At 47.9% G+C, this 16,459-nt stretch overlaps 1 protein-coding gene and 1 long non-coding RNA gene across 2 annotated transcripts in view; both read right to left on the reverse strand.

The window, feature by feature from the left end:
- Positions 1-2,615: 2,615 nt before the first annotated feature.
- Positions 2,616-16,459, reverse strand: part of LOC116371779 (uncharacterized) — a gene marked incomplete at its 3' end in the record, with an annotated part of 45,375 nt that continues 31,531 nt past the window's right edge. Inside the window, exon 4 of the mRNA XM_031820789.1 lies at positions 2,616-2,869. Within this exon, the coding sequence (XP_031676649.1) occupies positions 2,616-2,869 (254 nt within the window). The remainder of the gene's footprint in view (positions 2,870-16,459) is intronic.
- LOC116371788 (uncharacterized) lies at positions 5,664-6,705 on the reverse strand. Its single transcript, XR_004209025.1, has 3 exons — positions 6,678-6,705; positions 6,138-6,446; positions 5,664-5,709 (listed from the first exon to the last, which is right to left on the reverse strand). It is a non-coding gene; the product is annotated as an uncharacterized LOC116371788 (long non-coding RNA).

The raw sequence follows: 16,459 nt of genomic DNA on the forward strand, positions 1-16,459 counted from the left end.
AAAAATTAAATAACACAAGACTGATCTCAGTTAATTCATACTGTATGTTGTAGTCTGTCCAAGAGGGGAATCACACAGACTGATCTCAGTTAATTCATACTGTATGTTGTAGTCTGTCCAAGAGGGGAATCACACAGACTGATCTCAGTTAATTCATACTGTATGTTGTAGTCTGTCCAAAAGGAGAATTACACAGACTGATCTCAGTTCATTCATACTGTATGTTGTAGTCTGTCTAATAATTAAATCACACAAGACTGACTGCCTGTAATTTTATTAAAAGCATCCAGTTGATTACATGGCAGTTTAGAGAGCAACATCATAACAATAATCTACTTCATAATCAATATCATAACATTTATAATCAATAACATCATTATCTCTATACTACTAACAACATAACACTAATCTACATCATAATCAATATCATAACATTTATAATCAATAACATCATTATCTCTATACTACTAACAACATAATACTAATCGACATCATAATCGATATCATAACGTCTATAATCAATAACATCATGAGGTAAACAACAACAAACCCCTTTATTAAAAAATGTTTAAAAATACAAAGAATGAACAGATGATTATAATAATACCTGGACTAATAATGGAAACACTTCAAGATAAAGAATCTAAGAGACACTAAATAAGATAAAGAATCTAAGAGACACTAAATAAGATAAAGAATCTAAGAGACACTAAATAAGATAAAGAATCTAAGAGACACTAAATAAAGATAAGAAGCAATACTGGAACATGAAACAGACGTAATTGAGCTACTCTCTTAAAATAATAAAAATCCCATGTTACCAAAACCCCATGTTACCCAAAACCCCATGTTACCAAACCCCATGTTACCCAAAACCCCATGTTACCAAACCCCATGTTACCAAACCCCATGTTACCCAAAACCCCATGTTACCCAAAACCCCATGTTACCAAACCCCATGTTACCCAAAACCCCATGTTACCCAAAACCCCATGTTACCCAAAACCCCATGTTACCAAACCCCATGTTACCAAACCCCATGTTACCCAGAACCCCATGTTACCCAAAACCCCATGTTACCCAAAACCCCATGTTACCCAGAACCCCATGTTACCCAGAACCCCATGTTACCCAGAACCCCATGTTACCAAACCCCATGTTACCCAAAACCCCATGTTACCCAAAACCCCATGTTACCCCAAACCCCATGTTACCCAATCCTCATGTTATCCAAACCCCCATGTTACCCAAAACCCCATGTTACCCCAAACCCCATGTTACCCAAAACCCCATGTTACCCAAAACCCCATGTTACCCAAAACCCCATGTTACCCAAAACCCCATGTTACCCAAAACCCCATGTTACCCAAAACCCCATGTTACCAAACCCCATGTTACCAAACCCCATGTTACCCAAAACCCCATGTTACCCAAAACCCCATGTTACCAAACCCCATGTTACCCAAAACCCCATGTTACCCAAAACCCCATGTTACCCAAAACCCCATGTTACCAAACCCCATGTTACCAAACCCCATGTTACCCAGAACCCCATGTTACCCAAAACCCCATGTTACCCAAAACCCCATGTTACCCAGAACCCCATGTTACCCAGAACCCCATGTTACCCAGAACCCCATGTTACCAAACCCCATGTTACCCAAAACCCCATGTTACCCAAAACCCCATGTTACCCCAAACCCCATGTTACCCAATCCTCATGTTATCCAAACCCCCATGTTACCCAAAACCCCATGTTACCCCAAACCCCATGTTACCCAAAACCCCATGTTACCCAAAACCCCATGTTACCCAAAACCCCATGTTACCCAGAGCCCCATGTTACCCACAACCCCATGTTACCCAAAACCCCATGTTTCTCTGGTGGTAAAAACCAAACTAAATGAATAATGGTGGTTGCAGTCACTCCTTTTAGATTTCTTCCAAGGTTCTAGAAAGATAAACTAATTCTGAACTTGTTATTGAAATTAGAACCACTTCAGGTTTGTCACCACATTTTAAACACCAGTCCACTGTTGACCATCGATTTAAAACACAAAACTGACCTAAGATCAGCATGTAGGGTCAGCTTCATTCTCCTCCTACTCCGTCCCCTGCACTGCTCTCTCCTCTCCCGGTCCAGCTTCAGCTCTGGAGCTCAGAGAGACCATCTCCATGGCATTGACATAAAGATCCATGCTGCTCACCCTGTTCACTCTCTTCTGCCTCCTGGTGGGCTAGGGAGACACAGCACCAACAGTCAGACATTTACTCTCTGGTATCTCCATTCTCTCCTTCCCCCTCACCCTCTCCCTCTAGTTTAAATGACTTGTAACGTCTGAGTAAATGTCTTTACCTTGTAGTACAGGTAGGAGGTGGTGATGGATGTCAGTAGGATCAGCAGCACTACAACGTGTCTGATGATGAAGGCTGGCAGAGGAGAGGCTGCAAACAGAAACACCTTTGATGAGGGGACTGATCATCATCACATAGATCTGTGGGAAATCTGTCAATGACAAAGTTATAAGTCTGGTTCATGTTCAGTTACCTGTGATGGTGAGGGAGAGGAGCTCACTCTCAGAGGAGAAGTTATGAGAGAAAACATAATTGTCATAAACACAGCTGTAGTTCCCTTGGTGGGAGTCATCTGCAGCAGGGAAGAGGAAGGCAGCAGAGTGATTGACAGCTGGCTGGATCTGGGTTCTGTTGGAGCCGGTGAACGTGAGGAGGAAGGAGCCTCCTGGGTACTGTGGCTGAGTGGAGCAGGTGATGGTGAAGTTGTAGCCCCTGAACATCTCGGGCCCCTGGTGCCCCCTGAAGACCCCTCCCATTGGGTCAGTCAGGAAGATATCAGGCTGGACCAGGAGATCTGTAACAATAAAAGAGAACAAGAAAAACCTCTTCAACTAGTTTCCTATAGATATGACAATAACATTAGCATGTAACAGTGCCAGCCACCCTCCCTCACAGGGCAACATGAGTAGTGGGCCTACAGTCACTGAGACAACATATGTTGATATCAGGCTGAAGCAGGACATCTGGAACAAGAGGAGAGAAAAAGAAAACGTAGCTCCTCAACTACTTTCCTCATTTAGATGTGACAATAACATGACATGTGACAGTGGTAGTGAGTAGAGACGTTAACTGAGGTAACACTCAAATACAAAGCATTCTGGGATATTTAAGTTGTATTTGATTCCTACTTGACTGAGTGATCTATTTAGTAAAGCAGACTGACAAGTTAAACAGTCATCATGAGAGGTGCAGAGGAAGTTGTATGAATGAAGGAAATCAGTTGAATGTAATTATAATATGTTGTTATTACCTGAGCAGATCACTGTGAGTCCAGGAAGGAGATCATCTAATCTTCCACACTCCCTCAGTGAAGACTCAGGCCCATAACAGTAAACTCCAAACCCTCTAGTGGTGTTTCCAGGTGGTACTGAAACAGTGGAGCCACAACCCAGCTGTCTACACACTACTGCAGCTACATTCCTCCGGTACTTGTCCTCAGCTCCCATAGTCCTCCACTCTCCCTGGTCGTACCACTCCACTCCACCAGCACAGCGACTGCCTCCTCCCACCAGCCTCACATCATCAGGCTCTGAGAAAAGAAAAGAGAGAGACAGTAATCTTACTATTTTCTCACTAAAACACACCTATATTGTCTCTCATATTCTTCACTCCAGGTGAGAAACAATGTTGATTAAGTGACAAACTGTTTCTTACCTGAGCAGGTGAGTCCAACAGCATTACCAGGTAGGCAGGTGTTGTTTTTTCTGTCTGAGGTGTCACAGTCCAGGAGAAGGGACTCTTTGCCTTTACACTGGAACTCTTTATCCCAGGTCTGACCCTCACCTCCTCCATAGAGCCCCCCCTGTAGAGCTGCAGGAGCCCCACAGCCAACATCCCTACAGACTACCTCTGCATCCTGCCGGTCAAAGTCAGCTTCACACACTGAGGCCCAGGACTGATTGGACTTCACCTCCACTCTCCCAGAGCAGAGACCAGATCCATTCACAAGCCGCACAGACTCTGGAGAAAAAGAGTTGGTTGAACATTCAATCAGTTTTGTTGATGACACTGTCAAGGACTAAACACAAATATGTTGGATAAAAGATTGTAGTTTGCTATGTTTGATACTGTAAGAGGTAGAAATGGGTTCTTAGTCACTCAGGATCGGGTTGGGAATAATGCAGGCAGGAGACAGGAATAAGTTCACTTCACTTTATAGAAAATAAACAGCTGGACATCCATCAGGCAGCTTCACTTCAGTAACATCTGATCTACAAGGTCTGATACTGTATGTCAGGGTCAGGATGGGCCAAGAGTGGAAAAGGTTACTGGTTATGATGACATCACTGGTGAGAACTAAGTGATAAAAATATATTTGATCTTTCCTATCTCTCCCTCTCCTCCTCCCTCATTCTCTCTTTGTGACAGTGGTAGTGAGTAGAGCCGTTCACTGAGGTAACACTCAAATACAAAGCATTCTGGGATATTTAAGTTGTATTTGATTCCTACTTGACTGAGTGATCTATTTAGTAAAGCAGACTGACAAGCTAAACAGTCATCATGAGAGGTGCAGAGGAAGTTGTATGAATGAAGGAAATCAGTTGAATATAATTATAATATGTTGATATTTCCTGATCAGATCACTGTGAGTCCAGGAAGGAGATATAATACATGGACAAAAGTATGTGGAACTCAGCAGTGAGTTTTACAACAGAGGATTATTTTTACGCTCTACGTGGTTCAACACTCGGCGGTCCTTTCTGTGAGCTCGTGTTGTCTACCACTTCACGGCTGAGCCGTTGTTGCTCCGAGATGTTCCACATTGAAATTCACAGAGACCTTCCCGAAGGACATTTTACTGCTGATATTTGTCTATGGAGATTGCATGGCCATGTGCTCAATTTGATACACCTGTCAGGTGTGGCTGAACTAGCCGAACCAACTAATGTCCACATACTATTGGCCATATAGTGTATCTTGTAATTACCTGAGCAGATCACTGTGAGTCCAGGACGGAGATCATTCGTTCTTATACACTCCCTCAGTGAAGGCTCAGACCCAGAACAGGAAACTCCAAACCCTCTAGTGGTGTTTCCAGGAAGTACTGAAACAGTGGAGCCACAACCCAGCTGTCTACACACTACTACAGCTATAGACATCACGTCAGAGAGAGTTCCCACAGTCCTCCACTCTCCCTGGTCGTACCGCTCCACTCCACCAGCACAGCGACTGCCTCCTCCCACCAGCCTCACATCATCAGGCTCTGAGAAAAGAAAAGAGAGAGACAGTAATCTTACTATTTTCTCACTAAAACACACCTACATATTCTCTCATATTCTTCACTCCAGTAGAGAAACAATGTTGATTGAGTGACAAACTGTTTCTAACCTGAGCAGGTGAGTCCAACAGCATTACCAGGTGGGCAGGTGTTGTTCTCTCTGTCTGAGGTGTCACAGTCCAGGAGAAGGGACTCTTTGCCTTTACACTGGAACTCTTTATCCCAGGTCTGACCCCCACCTTCTCCATAGAGCCCCCCCTGTAGAGCTGCAGGAGCCCCACAGCCAACATCCCTACAGACTACCTCTGCATCCTGCCGGTCAAAGTCAGCTTCACACACTGAGGCCCAGGACTGATTGGACTTCACCTCCACTCTCCCAGAGCAGAGACCAGCTCCATCCACAAGCCGCACAGACTCTGGAGAAAAAGAGTTGGTTGAACATTCAATCAGTTTTGTTGATGACACTGTCAAGGACTAAACACAAATATGTTGGATAAAAGATTGTAGTTTGCTATGTTTGATACTGTAAGAGGTAGAAATGGGTTCTTAGTCACTCAGGATCAGGTTGGGAATAATGCAGGCAGGAGACAGGAACAAGTTCACTTCACTTTATAGAAAATAAACAGCTGGACATCCATCAGGCAGCTTCACTTCAGTACCATCTGAACTACAATGATCTGCCCATGAACATCTCCCATAAACCAATATGACAAACACAAATATAATGTTTAAATACATCTGACATCTCTCCCTCTATTTAAATGAAATAAAAACACATAAAACATGATACATGGTAATATTGTATAATGTATAAATAAATCTCTCAATATGACCAGTCTCTTACCTGAACAGGTCACATGATGATAATATCCACCATCACAGAAACCAGGTCCTTCTATGATGCCACACTGTCTAATAGAAGACTCATCTCCACTACAACTATATAGTGTTACTCCTCTTCTTCCATCTTCAAACAGAGGTCCTCTAGATACAGATACAGGATTCCCACAGTCCATCTCTCTACACACAACCTTAGTCTCTCTCATCATGCTCCACCACCTAGGACATAGACCTGTCCACTCTCCTTCATAGAAGACTTCCACTGTCCCAGAACAGGAAGTGGTCCCATCCACCAGTCTGACTGAGAGTTCAGCTGTAAACAGCAGAGAGGAAAACACAGTGGTGAGGACAGATGATGACAGTGATTCTGTTATTCTAACAGCAGTGATGCTTTGTGGTTGACAAGTATTAGTAGTTCCATAAAACACTACTTGTTATTGGGGTTTAGAATGGTTTGTATGGACACATGAATTTCTCCATGTGGGATAATAAAGTTGACTAACATTGAACTGCTATAATCACTGTAGATTTATACTCTACCTACCTGGTGGACTGACGCTTTGAGCCTGGAGGTCTGAGGAGAAAGAGAGAGACAGAGGAGAAAGGGAGAGAGAGACAGAGAGAGAGAGAAAGGGATGAGTCAGAGGAAGAGAGAGGCAGAGGTTAAATCCACATAACATGACCTTTCATGATGTGATGGGGATGACAGTGGTATGGTGCAACAACACCCATGTGTAAAGATATTCGCCATCTCTCCTCCAACCTTCTCTCTCCCCTACCCTCTTCTCTCCTTCACCCTCCTCTCTCCCCTACCCTCCTCTCTCCCCTACCCTCCTCTCTCCCCTGCCCTCCTCTCTCCCCTACCCTCCTCTCTCACCTACCCTCTTCTCTCCTCTGCAAATCTCTCTATCCCCTCCCTACAATCATCTCTACTCTACCCTTCTCTCTCCTATCCTCCAGTCTCCCCTTCCCTCCTTTCTCCCCTCCCCTTCTCTCTACCCTCCCCTCTATCCCCTACCCTACCCTCCTCTCTATTCTACCCTTCTCTTTCCCCAACCCTCCTCTCTCCCTATCCTCTCTCTCTCCTCCTCCTCAAATCTCTCTCCCCACCCCTCCTCTCTTCTCATCTCTATCTCTCTCTCTCTCTCTCTCATTCTCTCTTCGTGACGTAGTGTTGAACCTGTTGATCTTGACTCAGCTCATAGACCTCTATCATCTACACCCCTCCCTTCTCCTACTCTAACATAACACCAATATAATATATAATACATCATATATACTCTCATTCATTTACATAGAGACAGATACAATCAATCATTGACACACTGAATATACAACATTCAGATGCATGACACCATCACAACTTAACTGACATTAGTGCCTGTCCCCAGATGGACAGTTAGACTACAGTAAAGTACATTTACAGGTGAACACATCATTGTCCTGCTTTGAGACAGACGTTTACTGTCTGCTTCCAGTTGCATGTTATTTTACTAACCCTGCAAATTATAATATATCTTACAATATCAAATCATATCTCAGTAACTGTCACCAGTGTCTATCAACATAACAGCATCCTACCTGTGCTCCACAACAGGGTCATCAGTACCACTGCAGGTATCATATCTGTCTCTAACTGGGGCTCCACAGTCTGCTGTCATAAAGAGTGGACTGAAGAGTGGAAAATACTGCTAGGCTATATGACTTCTCTCTCATTACGTCCTTACGTCAATGATGTGAGATTAACTTCTTAGCAACTTATCTTGGATCAGTGGTTGAACACACTACAGCAAACTAACATGTTAAAAAAACTCCACAGGAAACTGCTGACAGAGCAGCAACGTTACACATAGTGTGTCCTATAATATCACCTCTAACTTTCTACTGCTTGAGTTCACCTCTTATAGAATATTGGCTTAATGTTCCAGCACCTAAATATAAACAGTACCAGCACCCAAAATGAGTACTGATGAGGTCTCATGTTAGAGCAGGAGAAGGGGGGATGTGGTGTAGAAGCTAGAGGTCTGTTACCCAAGTCAACTCAACATGCTATATGTCAGGGTCAGGCTGGGCTGGGCCAAGAGAGGAACAGGTTACTGGCTATGATGACATCACTGGTGAGAAGTCAGTGATGAAAATATACTCTCTCTCCCCCTACAAATATATTCAGTTGGTTGAAATGTCAGTCTTTCTCTCCCTCCTCCCCTGTCTCCTTCTATCAACTCAGTCTGTCAATAAGTCCTATCTCTCTCTCATCTCTCTCTCTCTCCTCCCCTGTCTCCTTCTACCAACCCAGTCTGTCAATAAGTCCTATCTCTCTCTCATCTCTCTCTCTCTCCTCCCCTGTCTCCTTCTACCAACCCAGTCTGTCAATAAGTCCTATCTCTCTCTCATCTCTCTCTCCCTCCTCCCCTGTCTCCTTCTACCAACCAGTCTGTCAATAAGTCCTATCTCTCTCTCTCATCTCTCTCTCTCCCTCCTCCCCTGTCTCCTTCTACCAACTCAGTCTGTCAATAAGTCCTATCTCTCTCTCTGTCATCTCTCTCTCCTCCCCTGTCTCCTTCTACCAACTCAGTCTGTCAATAAGTCCTATCTCTCTCTCATCTCTCTCTCCCTCCTCCCCTGTCTCCTTCTACCAACTCAGTCTGTCAATAAGTCCTATCTCTCTCTCATCTCTCTCTCTCTCCTCTCCTGTCTCCTTCTACCAACCCAGTCTGTCAATAAGTCCTATCTCTCTCTCTCATCTCTCTCTCCCTCCTCCCCTGTCTCCTTCTACCAACTCAGTCTGTCAATAAGTCCTATCTCTCTCTCTCCTCTCCTGTCTCCTTCTACCAACCCAGTCTGTCAATAAGTCCTATCTCTCTCTCTCATCTCTCTCTCCCTCGTCCCCTGTCTCCTTCTACCAACTCAGTCTGTCAATAAGTCCTATCTCTCTCTCATCTCTCCCTCCTCCCCCGTCTCCTTCTACCAACTCAGTCTGTCAATAAGTCCTATCTCTCTCTCATCTCTCCCTCCTCCCCCGTCTCCTTCTACCAACCCAGTCTGTCAATAAGTCCTATCTCTCTCATCTCTCCCTCCTCCCCTGTCTCCTTCTACCAACTCAGTCTGTCAGTAAGAACTAAACTCAGCAAATAAAGAAACGTCCTCACTGTCAACTGCGTTAATTTTCAGCAAACTTAACATGTGTAAATATCTGCTGCATTAAGTACTGTAGTGCATCTCCTCCTCATGGACTGCACCATATTTGCTAGTTCTTGCTGTGAGATGTTACCCCACTCTTCCACAAAGGCACCTGCAAGTTCCCAGACATTTCAGTTCCCAGACATGCCCTAGCCCTCACCCTCCGATCCAACAGGTCCCAGGCATGCCCTAGCCCTCACCCTCCTATCCAACAGGTCCCAGACGTGCCCTAGCCCTCACCCTCCTATCCAACAGGTCCCAGACGTGCCCTTACCCTCCTATCCAACAGGTCCCAGACGTGCCCTAGCCCTCACCCTCCGATCCAACAGGTCCCAGACGTGCCCTAGCCCTCACCCTCCTATCCAACAGGTCGCAGACGTGCCCTAGCCCTCACCCTCCGATCCAACAGGTCCCAGACGTGCCCTAGCCCTCACCCTCCTATCCAACAGGTCCCAGGCATGCCCTAGCCCTCACCCTCCTATCCAACAGGTCACAGACGTGCCCTAGCCCTCACCCTCCGATCCAACAGGTCCCAGACGTGCTCAATGGGATTGAGATCCGGGCTCTTCGTTGGCCATGGCAGAACACTGATATTCCTGACTTGCAGGAAATCACGCACAGAACGAGCAGTATGGCTGGTGGCATTGTCATACTGGAGTGTCATGTCAGGATGAGCCTGCAGGAAGGGTACCACATGAGGGAGGAGGATGTCTTGCCTGTAACGCACAGCGTTGAGACACCCTGCAATGACAACAAGCTCAGTCCGATGATGCTGTGACACACCGCCCCAGACCATGACGGACCCTCCACCTCCAATCGATCCCCTCCAGAGTACAGGCCTCGGTGTAAACGCTCATTCCTTCCTCACCCCTGGTGAGACAAAACCACGACTCATCAGTGAAGAGCACTTTTACCAGTCCTGTCTGGTCCAGCGACGGTGGGTTTGTGCCCATAGGCGAAATTGTTGCCAGTGATGTCTGGTGAGGACCTGCGTTACAACAGGCCTACAAGCCCTCAGTCCAGCCTCTCTCAGCCTATTGCGGACAGTCTGAGCACTGATGGAGGGATTGTGCATTCCTGGTGTATATCGGGCAGTTGTTGTTGCCATTCTGTACCTGTCCCGTAGGTGTGATGTTTGGGTGTACCAATCCTGTGCAGGTGTTGTTACACGTGGTCTGCCACTGTGAGGATGATCAGCTGTCCATCCTGTCTCCCTGTAGAGCTGTCTTAGGCGTCTCACAGTACGGACATTGCAATTTATTGCCCTGGCCACATCTGCAGTTGTCATGCCTCCATGCAGTATGCCTAAGGCACGTTCAGGAAAAACAGTACCAGCACCCAAAATGAGTACTGATGAGGTCTCATGTTAGAGCAGGAGAAGGGGGGATGTGGTGTAGAAGCTAGAGGTCTGTTACCCAGGTCAACTCAACAGGCCTGATGCTATATGTCAGGGTCAGGCTGGGCTGGGCCAAGAGAGGAAAAGGTTACTGGTTATGATGACATCACTGGTGAGAAGACAGTGATAAAAATATATTATCTCTCTTCCCCTCCTCCCTCTCTACCCTACTTCCCTTCCCCTCCCCCTCTCTGTCTCCCTCCCATCCTTTAATTTATATTAAATAAAGTAAGGGGAGGTAGAAGAAGGGGAAAGGGGGAGAAGAGGAGAGGAGAGGGAGGAGAAGAGGAGAGGAGAGGGAGGAGAAGAGGAGAGGGGGGAGAAGAGGAGAGGAGGGAGAAGATGAGAGGAGGGTGGGAGAAGAGGAGAGGAGGGAGAAGAGGAGAGGGAGGAGAAGAGGAGAGGGAGGAGAAGAGGAGAGGAGGGAGAAGAGGAGAGGGGGGAGAAGAGGAGAGGGGGCAGAAGAGGAGAGGGAGGGAGGAGAAGAGGAGAGGGAGGAGAAGAGGAGAGGGAGGAGAAGAGGAGAGGGAGGAGAAGAGGAGAGGGAGGAGAAGAGGAGAGGGAGGAGAAGAGGAAAGGGTGGAGAAGAGGAGAGGGAGGGAGGGAGGAGAAGAGGAGTTGGGGGGGAAGAGGAGAGGAGAGGGAGGAGAAGAGGAGAGGGGGGAGAAGAGGAGAGGAGGGGGGAGAAGAGGAGAGGGTGGAGAAGAGGAAAGGGTGGAGAAGAGGAAAGGGGAGGAGAAGAGGAGAGGAGAGGAGGGAGAAGAGGAGAGGGGAGGAGAAGAGAAGAGGAGAGGGGGCAGAAGAGGAGAGGAGAGGGGGAGATGAGGAGAGGAGAGGGGGAGATGAGGAGAGGAGAGGGGGAGATGAGGAGAGGAGAGGGGGGAGAAGACGCGAGGAGGGGGGAGAAGAGGAGAGGTGAGGGAGAAGATGAGAGGAGGGTGGGAGAAGAGGAGAGGGGGGAGAAGAGGAGAGGAGGGAGAAAATGAGAGGAGGGGGGAGAAGAGGAGAGGAGAGGGGGAGAAGAGGAGAGAAGGGAGAAGAGGAGAGAAGGGAGAAGAGGAGAGGAGAGAAGTGAGAAGCGGTAAGGAGAGGGGGGAGGTTCTCCTGGCATCCTTCAAACCCAGATTAGTGCGTTGGATTGCTAGAAGGTGAAGATGATTCATTACTCCAGAGAATACGTTTCCACTGCTCCAGAGTCCAGTGGCTGTGAGTTTTACACCACTCAAGCCAACGCTTGACATTGCCCATATTGATCTTAGGTTTGTATGCAGCTGCTCGGCCGTGGAAACCCATTTCAGGAAGCTCCTGACAAACAGTTTCTTGTGCTGATGTTGCTTCCAGAGGCAGTTTGGATCTCGTTAGTGAGTGTTGCAACCAGGTACAGACGATTTTTACACGTTACACTCTTCAGCACTCGACGGTCCTGTTCTGTGAGCTTGTGTGGCCCACTACTTCTTGGCTGAGCCGTTGTTGGTCCCAGATGGTTCCACTTCACAATAACAGCACTTACAGTCGACCAGGCAGCTCCAGCAGGAAAGGAATTTGACAAACTGACTTGTTGGAAAGGTGCCATCCTGTGACGGTGCCACGTTGAATGTTACTGAGATCTTCAGTGAGGCCATTCTACTGCCAATGTTTGTCTATGGAGATTGCATGGCTGTGTGCTTAATTTTAAACACCTGTCAGCAACTGGTGTGGCTGAAAATGCCCAATTTACTAATTATATATATAGTGCATTCACCCAGCTGTCTGGTCCAGGAGAATACCACCTGTGATGCTGTCTGGTCCAGGAGAATACCACCTGTGATGCTGTCTGGTCCAGGAGAATATCACCTGTGATGCTGTCTGGTCCAGGAGAATACCACCTGTGATGCTGTCTGGTCCAGGAGAATATCACCTGTGATGCTGTCTGGTCCAGGAGAATATCACCTGTGATGCTGTCTGGTCCAGGAGAATATCACCTGTGATGCTGTCTGGTCCAGCATCACATATAGAAGAGGAAAGGGGAGGAGAAGAGGAGAGGAGAGGAGGGAGAAGAGGAGAGGGGAGGAGAAGAGAAGAGGAGAGGGGGCAGAAGAGGAGAGGAGAGGGGGGGAGATGAGGAGAGGAGAGGGGGAGATGAGGAGAGGAGAGGGGGAGATGAGGAGAGGAGAGGGGGGAGAAGACGCGAGGAGGGGGGAGAAGAGGAGAGGTGAGGGAGAAGATGAGAGGAGGGTGGGAGAAGAGGAGAGGGGGGAGAAGAGGAGAGGAGGGAGAAAATGAGAGGAGGGGGGAGAAGAGGAGAGGAGAGGGGGGAGAAGAGGAGAGAAGGGAGAAGAGGAGAGAAGGGAGAAGAGGAGAGGAGAGAAGTGAGAAGCGGTAAGGAGAGGGGGGAGGTTCTCCTGGCATCCTTCAAACCCAGATTAGTGCGTTGGATTGCTAGAAGGTGAAGATGATTCATTACTCCAGAGAATACGTTTCCACTGCTCCAGAGTCCAGTGGCTGTGAGTTTTACACCACTCAAGCCAACGCTTGACATTGCCCATATTGATCTTAGGTTTGTATGCAGCTGCTCGGCCGTGGAAACCCATTTCAGGAAGCTCCTGACAAACAGTTTCTTGTGCTGATGTTGCTTCCAGAGGCAGTTTGGATCTCGTTAGTGAGTGTTGCAACCAGGTACAGACGATTTTTACACGTTACACTCTTCAGCACTCGACGGTCCTGTTCTGTGAGCTTGTGTGGCCCACTACTTCTTGGCTGAGCCGTTGTTGGTCCCAGATGGTTCCACTTCACAATAACAGCACTTACAGTCGACCAGGCAGCTCCAGCAGGACAGGAATTTGACAAACTGACTTGTTGGAAAGGTGCCATCCTGTGACGGTGCCACGTTGAATGTTACTGAGATCTTCAGTGAGGCCATTCTACTGCCAATGTTTGTCTATGGAGATTGCATGGCTGTGTGCTTAATTTTAAACACCTGTCAGCAACTGGTGTGGCTGAAATGCCCAATTTACTAATTATATATATAGTGCATTCACCCAGCTGTCTGGTCCAGGAGAATATCACCTGTGATGCTGTCTGGTCCAGGAGAATATCACCTGTGATGCTGTCTGGTCCAGGAGAATACCACCTGTGATGCTGTCTGGTCCAGGAGAATACCACCTGTGATGCTGTCTGGTCCAGGAGAATACCACCTGTGATGCTGTCTGGTCCAGGAGAATACCACCTGTGATGCTGTCTGGTCCAGGAGAATACCACCTGTGATGCTGTCTGGTCCAGGAGAATACCACCTGTGATGCTGTCTGGTCCAGGAGAATACCACCTGTGATGCTGTCTGGTCCAGGAGAATATCACCTGTGATGCTGTCTGGTCCAGGAGAATATCACCTGTGATGCTGTCTGGTCCAGGAGAATACCACCTGTGATGCTGTCTGGTCCAGGAGAATATCACCTGTGATGCTGTCTGGTCAAAGGAGAATACCACCTGTGATGCTGTCTGGTCCAGGAGAATATCACCTGTGATGCTGTCTGGTCCAGGAGAATACCACCTGTGATGCTGTCTGGTCCAGGAGAATATCACCTGTGATGCTGTCTGGTCCAGGAGAATACCACCTGTGATGCTGTCTGGTCCAGGAGAATACCACCTGTGATGCTGTCTGGTCCAGGAGAATATCACCTGTGATGCTGTCTGGTCCAGGAGAATATCACCTGTGATGCTGTCTGGTCCAGGAGAATATCACCTGTGATGCTGTCTGGTCCAGGAGAATATCACCTGTGATGCTGTCTGGTCCAGGAGAATATCACCTGTGATGCTGTCTGGTCCAGGAGAATATCACCTGTGATGCTGTCTGGTCCAGGAGAATACCACCTGTGATGCTGTCTGGTCCAGGAGAATACCACCTGTGATGCTGTCTGGTCCAGGAGAATATCACCTGTGATGCTGTCTGGTCCAGGAGAATATCACCTGTGATGCTGTCTGGTCCAGGAGAATATCACCTGTGATGCTGTCTGGTCCAGGAGAATTTCACCTGTGATGCTGTCTGGTCCAGGAGAATACCACTGTGATGCTGTCTGGTCCAGGAGAATATCACCTGTGATGCTGTCTGGTCCAGGAGAATACCACCTGTGATGCTGTCTGGTCCAGGAGAATATCACCTGTGATGCTGTCTGGTCCAGGAGAATACCACCTGTGATGCTGTCTGGTCCAGAATACCACCTGTGATGCTGTCTGGTCCAGGAGAATACCACCTGTGATGCTGTCTGGTCCAGGAGAATATCACCTGTGATGCTGTCTGGTCCAGGAGAATACCACCTGTGATGCTGTCTGGTCCAGGAGAATACCACCTGTGATGCTGTCTGGTCCAGGAGAATATCACCTGTGATGCTGTCTGGTCCAGGAGAATATCACCTGTGATGCTGTCTGGTCCAGGAGAATATCACCTGTGATGCTGTCTGGTCCAGGAGAATATCACCTGTGATGCTGTCTGGTCCAGGAGAATATCACCTGTGATGCTGTCTGGTCCAGGAGAATATCACCTGTGATGCTGTCTGGTCCAGGAGAATACCACCTGTGATGCTGTCTGGTCCAGGAGAATACCACCTGTGATGCTGTCTGGTCCAGGAGAATATCACCTGTGATGCTGTCTGGTCCAGGAGAATATCACCTGTGATGCTGTCTGGTCCAGGAGAATATCACCTGTGATGCTGTCTGGTCCAGGAGAATTTCACCTGTGATGCTGTCTGGTCCAGGAGAATACCACCTGTGATGCTGTCTGGTCCAGGAGAATATCACCTGTGATGCTGTCTGGTCCAGGAGAATACCACCTGTGATGCTGTCTGGTCCAGGAGAATATCACCTGTGATGCTGTCTGGTCCAGGAGAATACCACCTGTGATGCTGTCTGGTCCAGAATACCACCTGTGATGCTGTCTGGTCCAGGAGAATACCACCTGTGATGCTGTCTGGTCCAGGAGAATATCACCTGTGATGCTGTCTGGTCCAGGAGAATATCACCTGTGATGCTGTCTGGTCCAGGAGAGGGTGGAGAAGAGGAAAGGGTGGAGAAGAGGAAAGGGGAGGAGAAGAGGAGAGGAGAGGAGGGAGAAGAGGAGAGGGGAGGAGAAGAGAAGAGGAGAGGGGGAGATGAGGAGAGGAGAGGGGGGAGAAGACGCGAGGAGGGGGGAGAAGAGGAGAGGTGAGGGAGAAGATGAGAGGAGGGTGGGAGAAGAGGAGAGGGGGGAGAAGAGGAGAGGAGGGAGAAAATGAGAGGAGGGGGGAGAAGAGGAGAGGAGAGGGGGGAGAAGAGGAGAGAAGGGAGAAGAGGAGAGAAGGGAGAAGAGGAGAGGAGAGAAGTGAGAAGCGGTAAGGAGAGGGGGGAGGTTCTCCTGGCATCCTTCAAACCCAGATTAGTGCGTTGGATTGCTAGAAGGTGAAGATGATTCATTACTCCAGAGAATACGTTTCCACTGCTCCAGAGTCCAGTGGCTGTGAGTTTTACACCACTCAAGCCAACGCTTGACATTGCCCATATTGATCTTAGGTTTGTATGCAGCTGCTCGGCCGTGGAAACCCATTTCAGGAAGCTCCTGACAAACAGTTTCTTGTGCTGATGTTGCTTCCAGAGGCAGTTTGGATCTCGTTAGTGAGTGTTGCAACCAGGTACAGACGATTTTTACACGTTACACTCTTCAGCACTCGACGGTCCTGTTCTGTGAGCTTGTGTGGCCCACTACTTCTTGGCTGAGCCGTTGTTGGTCCCAGATGGTTCCACTT

This window comes from Oncorhynchus kisutch, unplaced genomic scaffold, assembly GCF_002021735.2.
Source record: "Oncorhynchus kisutch isolate 150728-3 unplaced genomic scaffold, Okis_V2 scaffold3655, whole genome shotgun sequence".
Classification (NCBI taxonomy): Eukaryota; Metazoa; Chordata; class Actinopteri; order Salmoniformes; family Salmonidae; genus Oncorhynchus; species Oncorhynchus kisutch.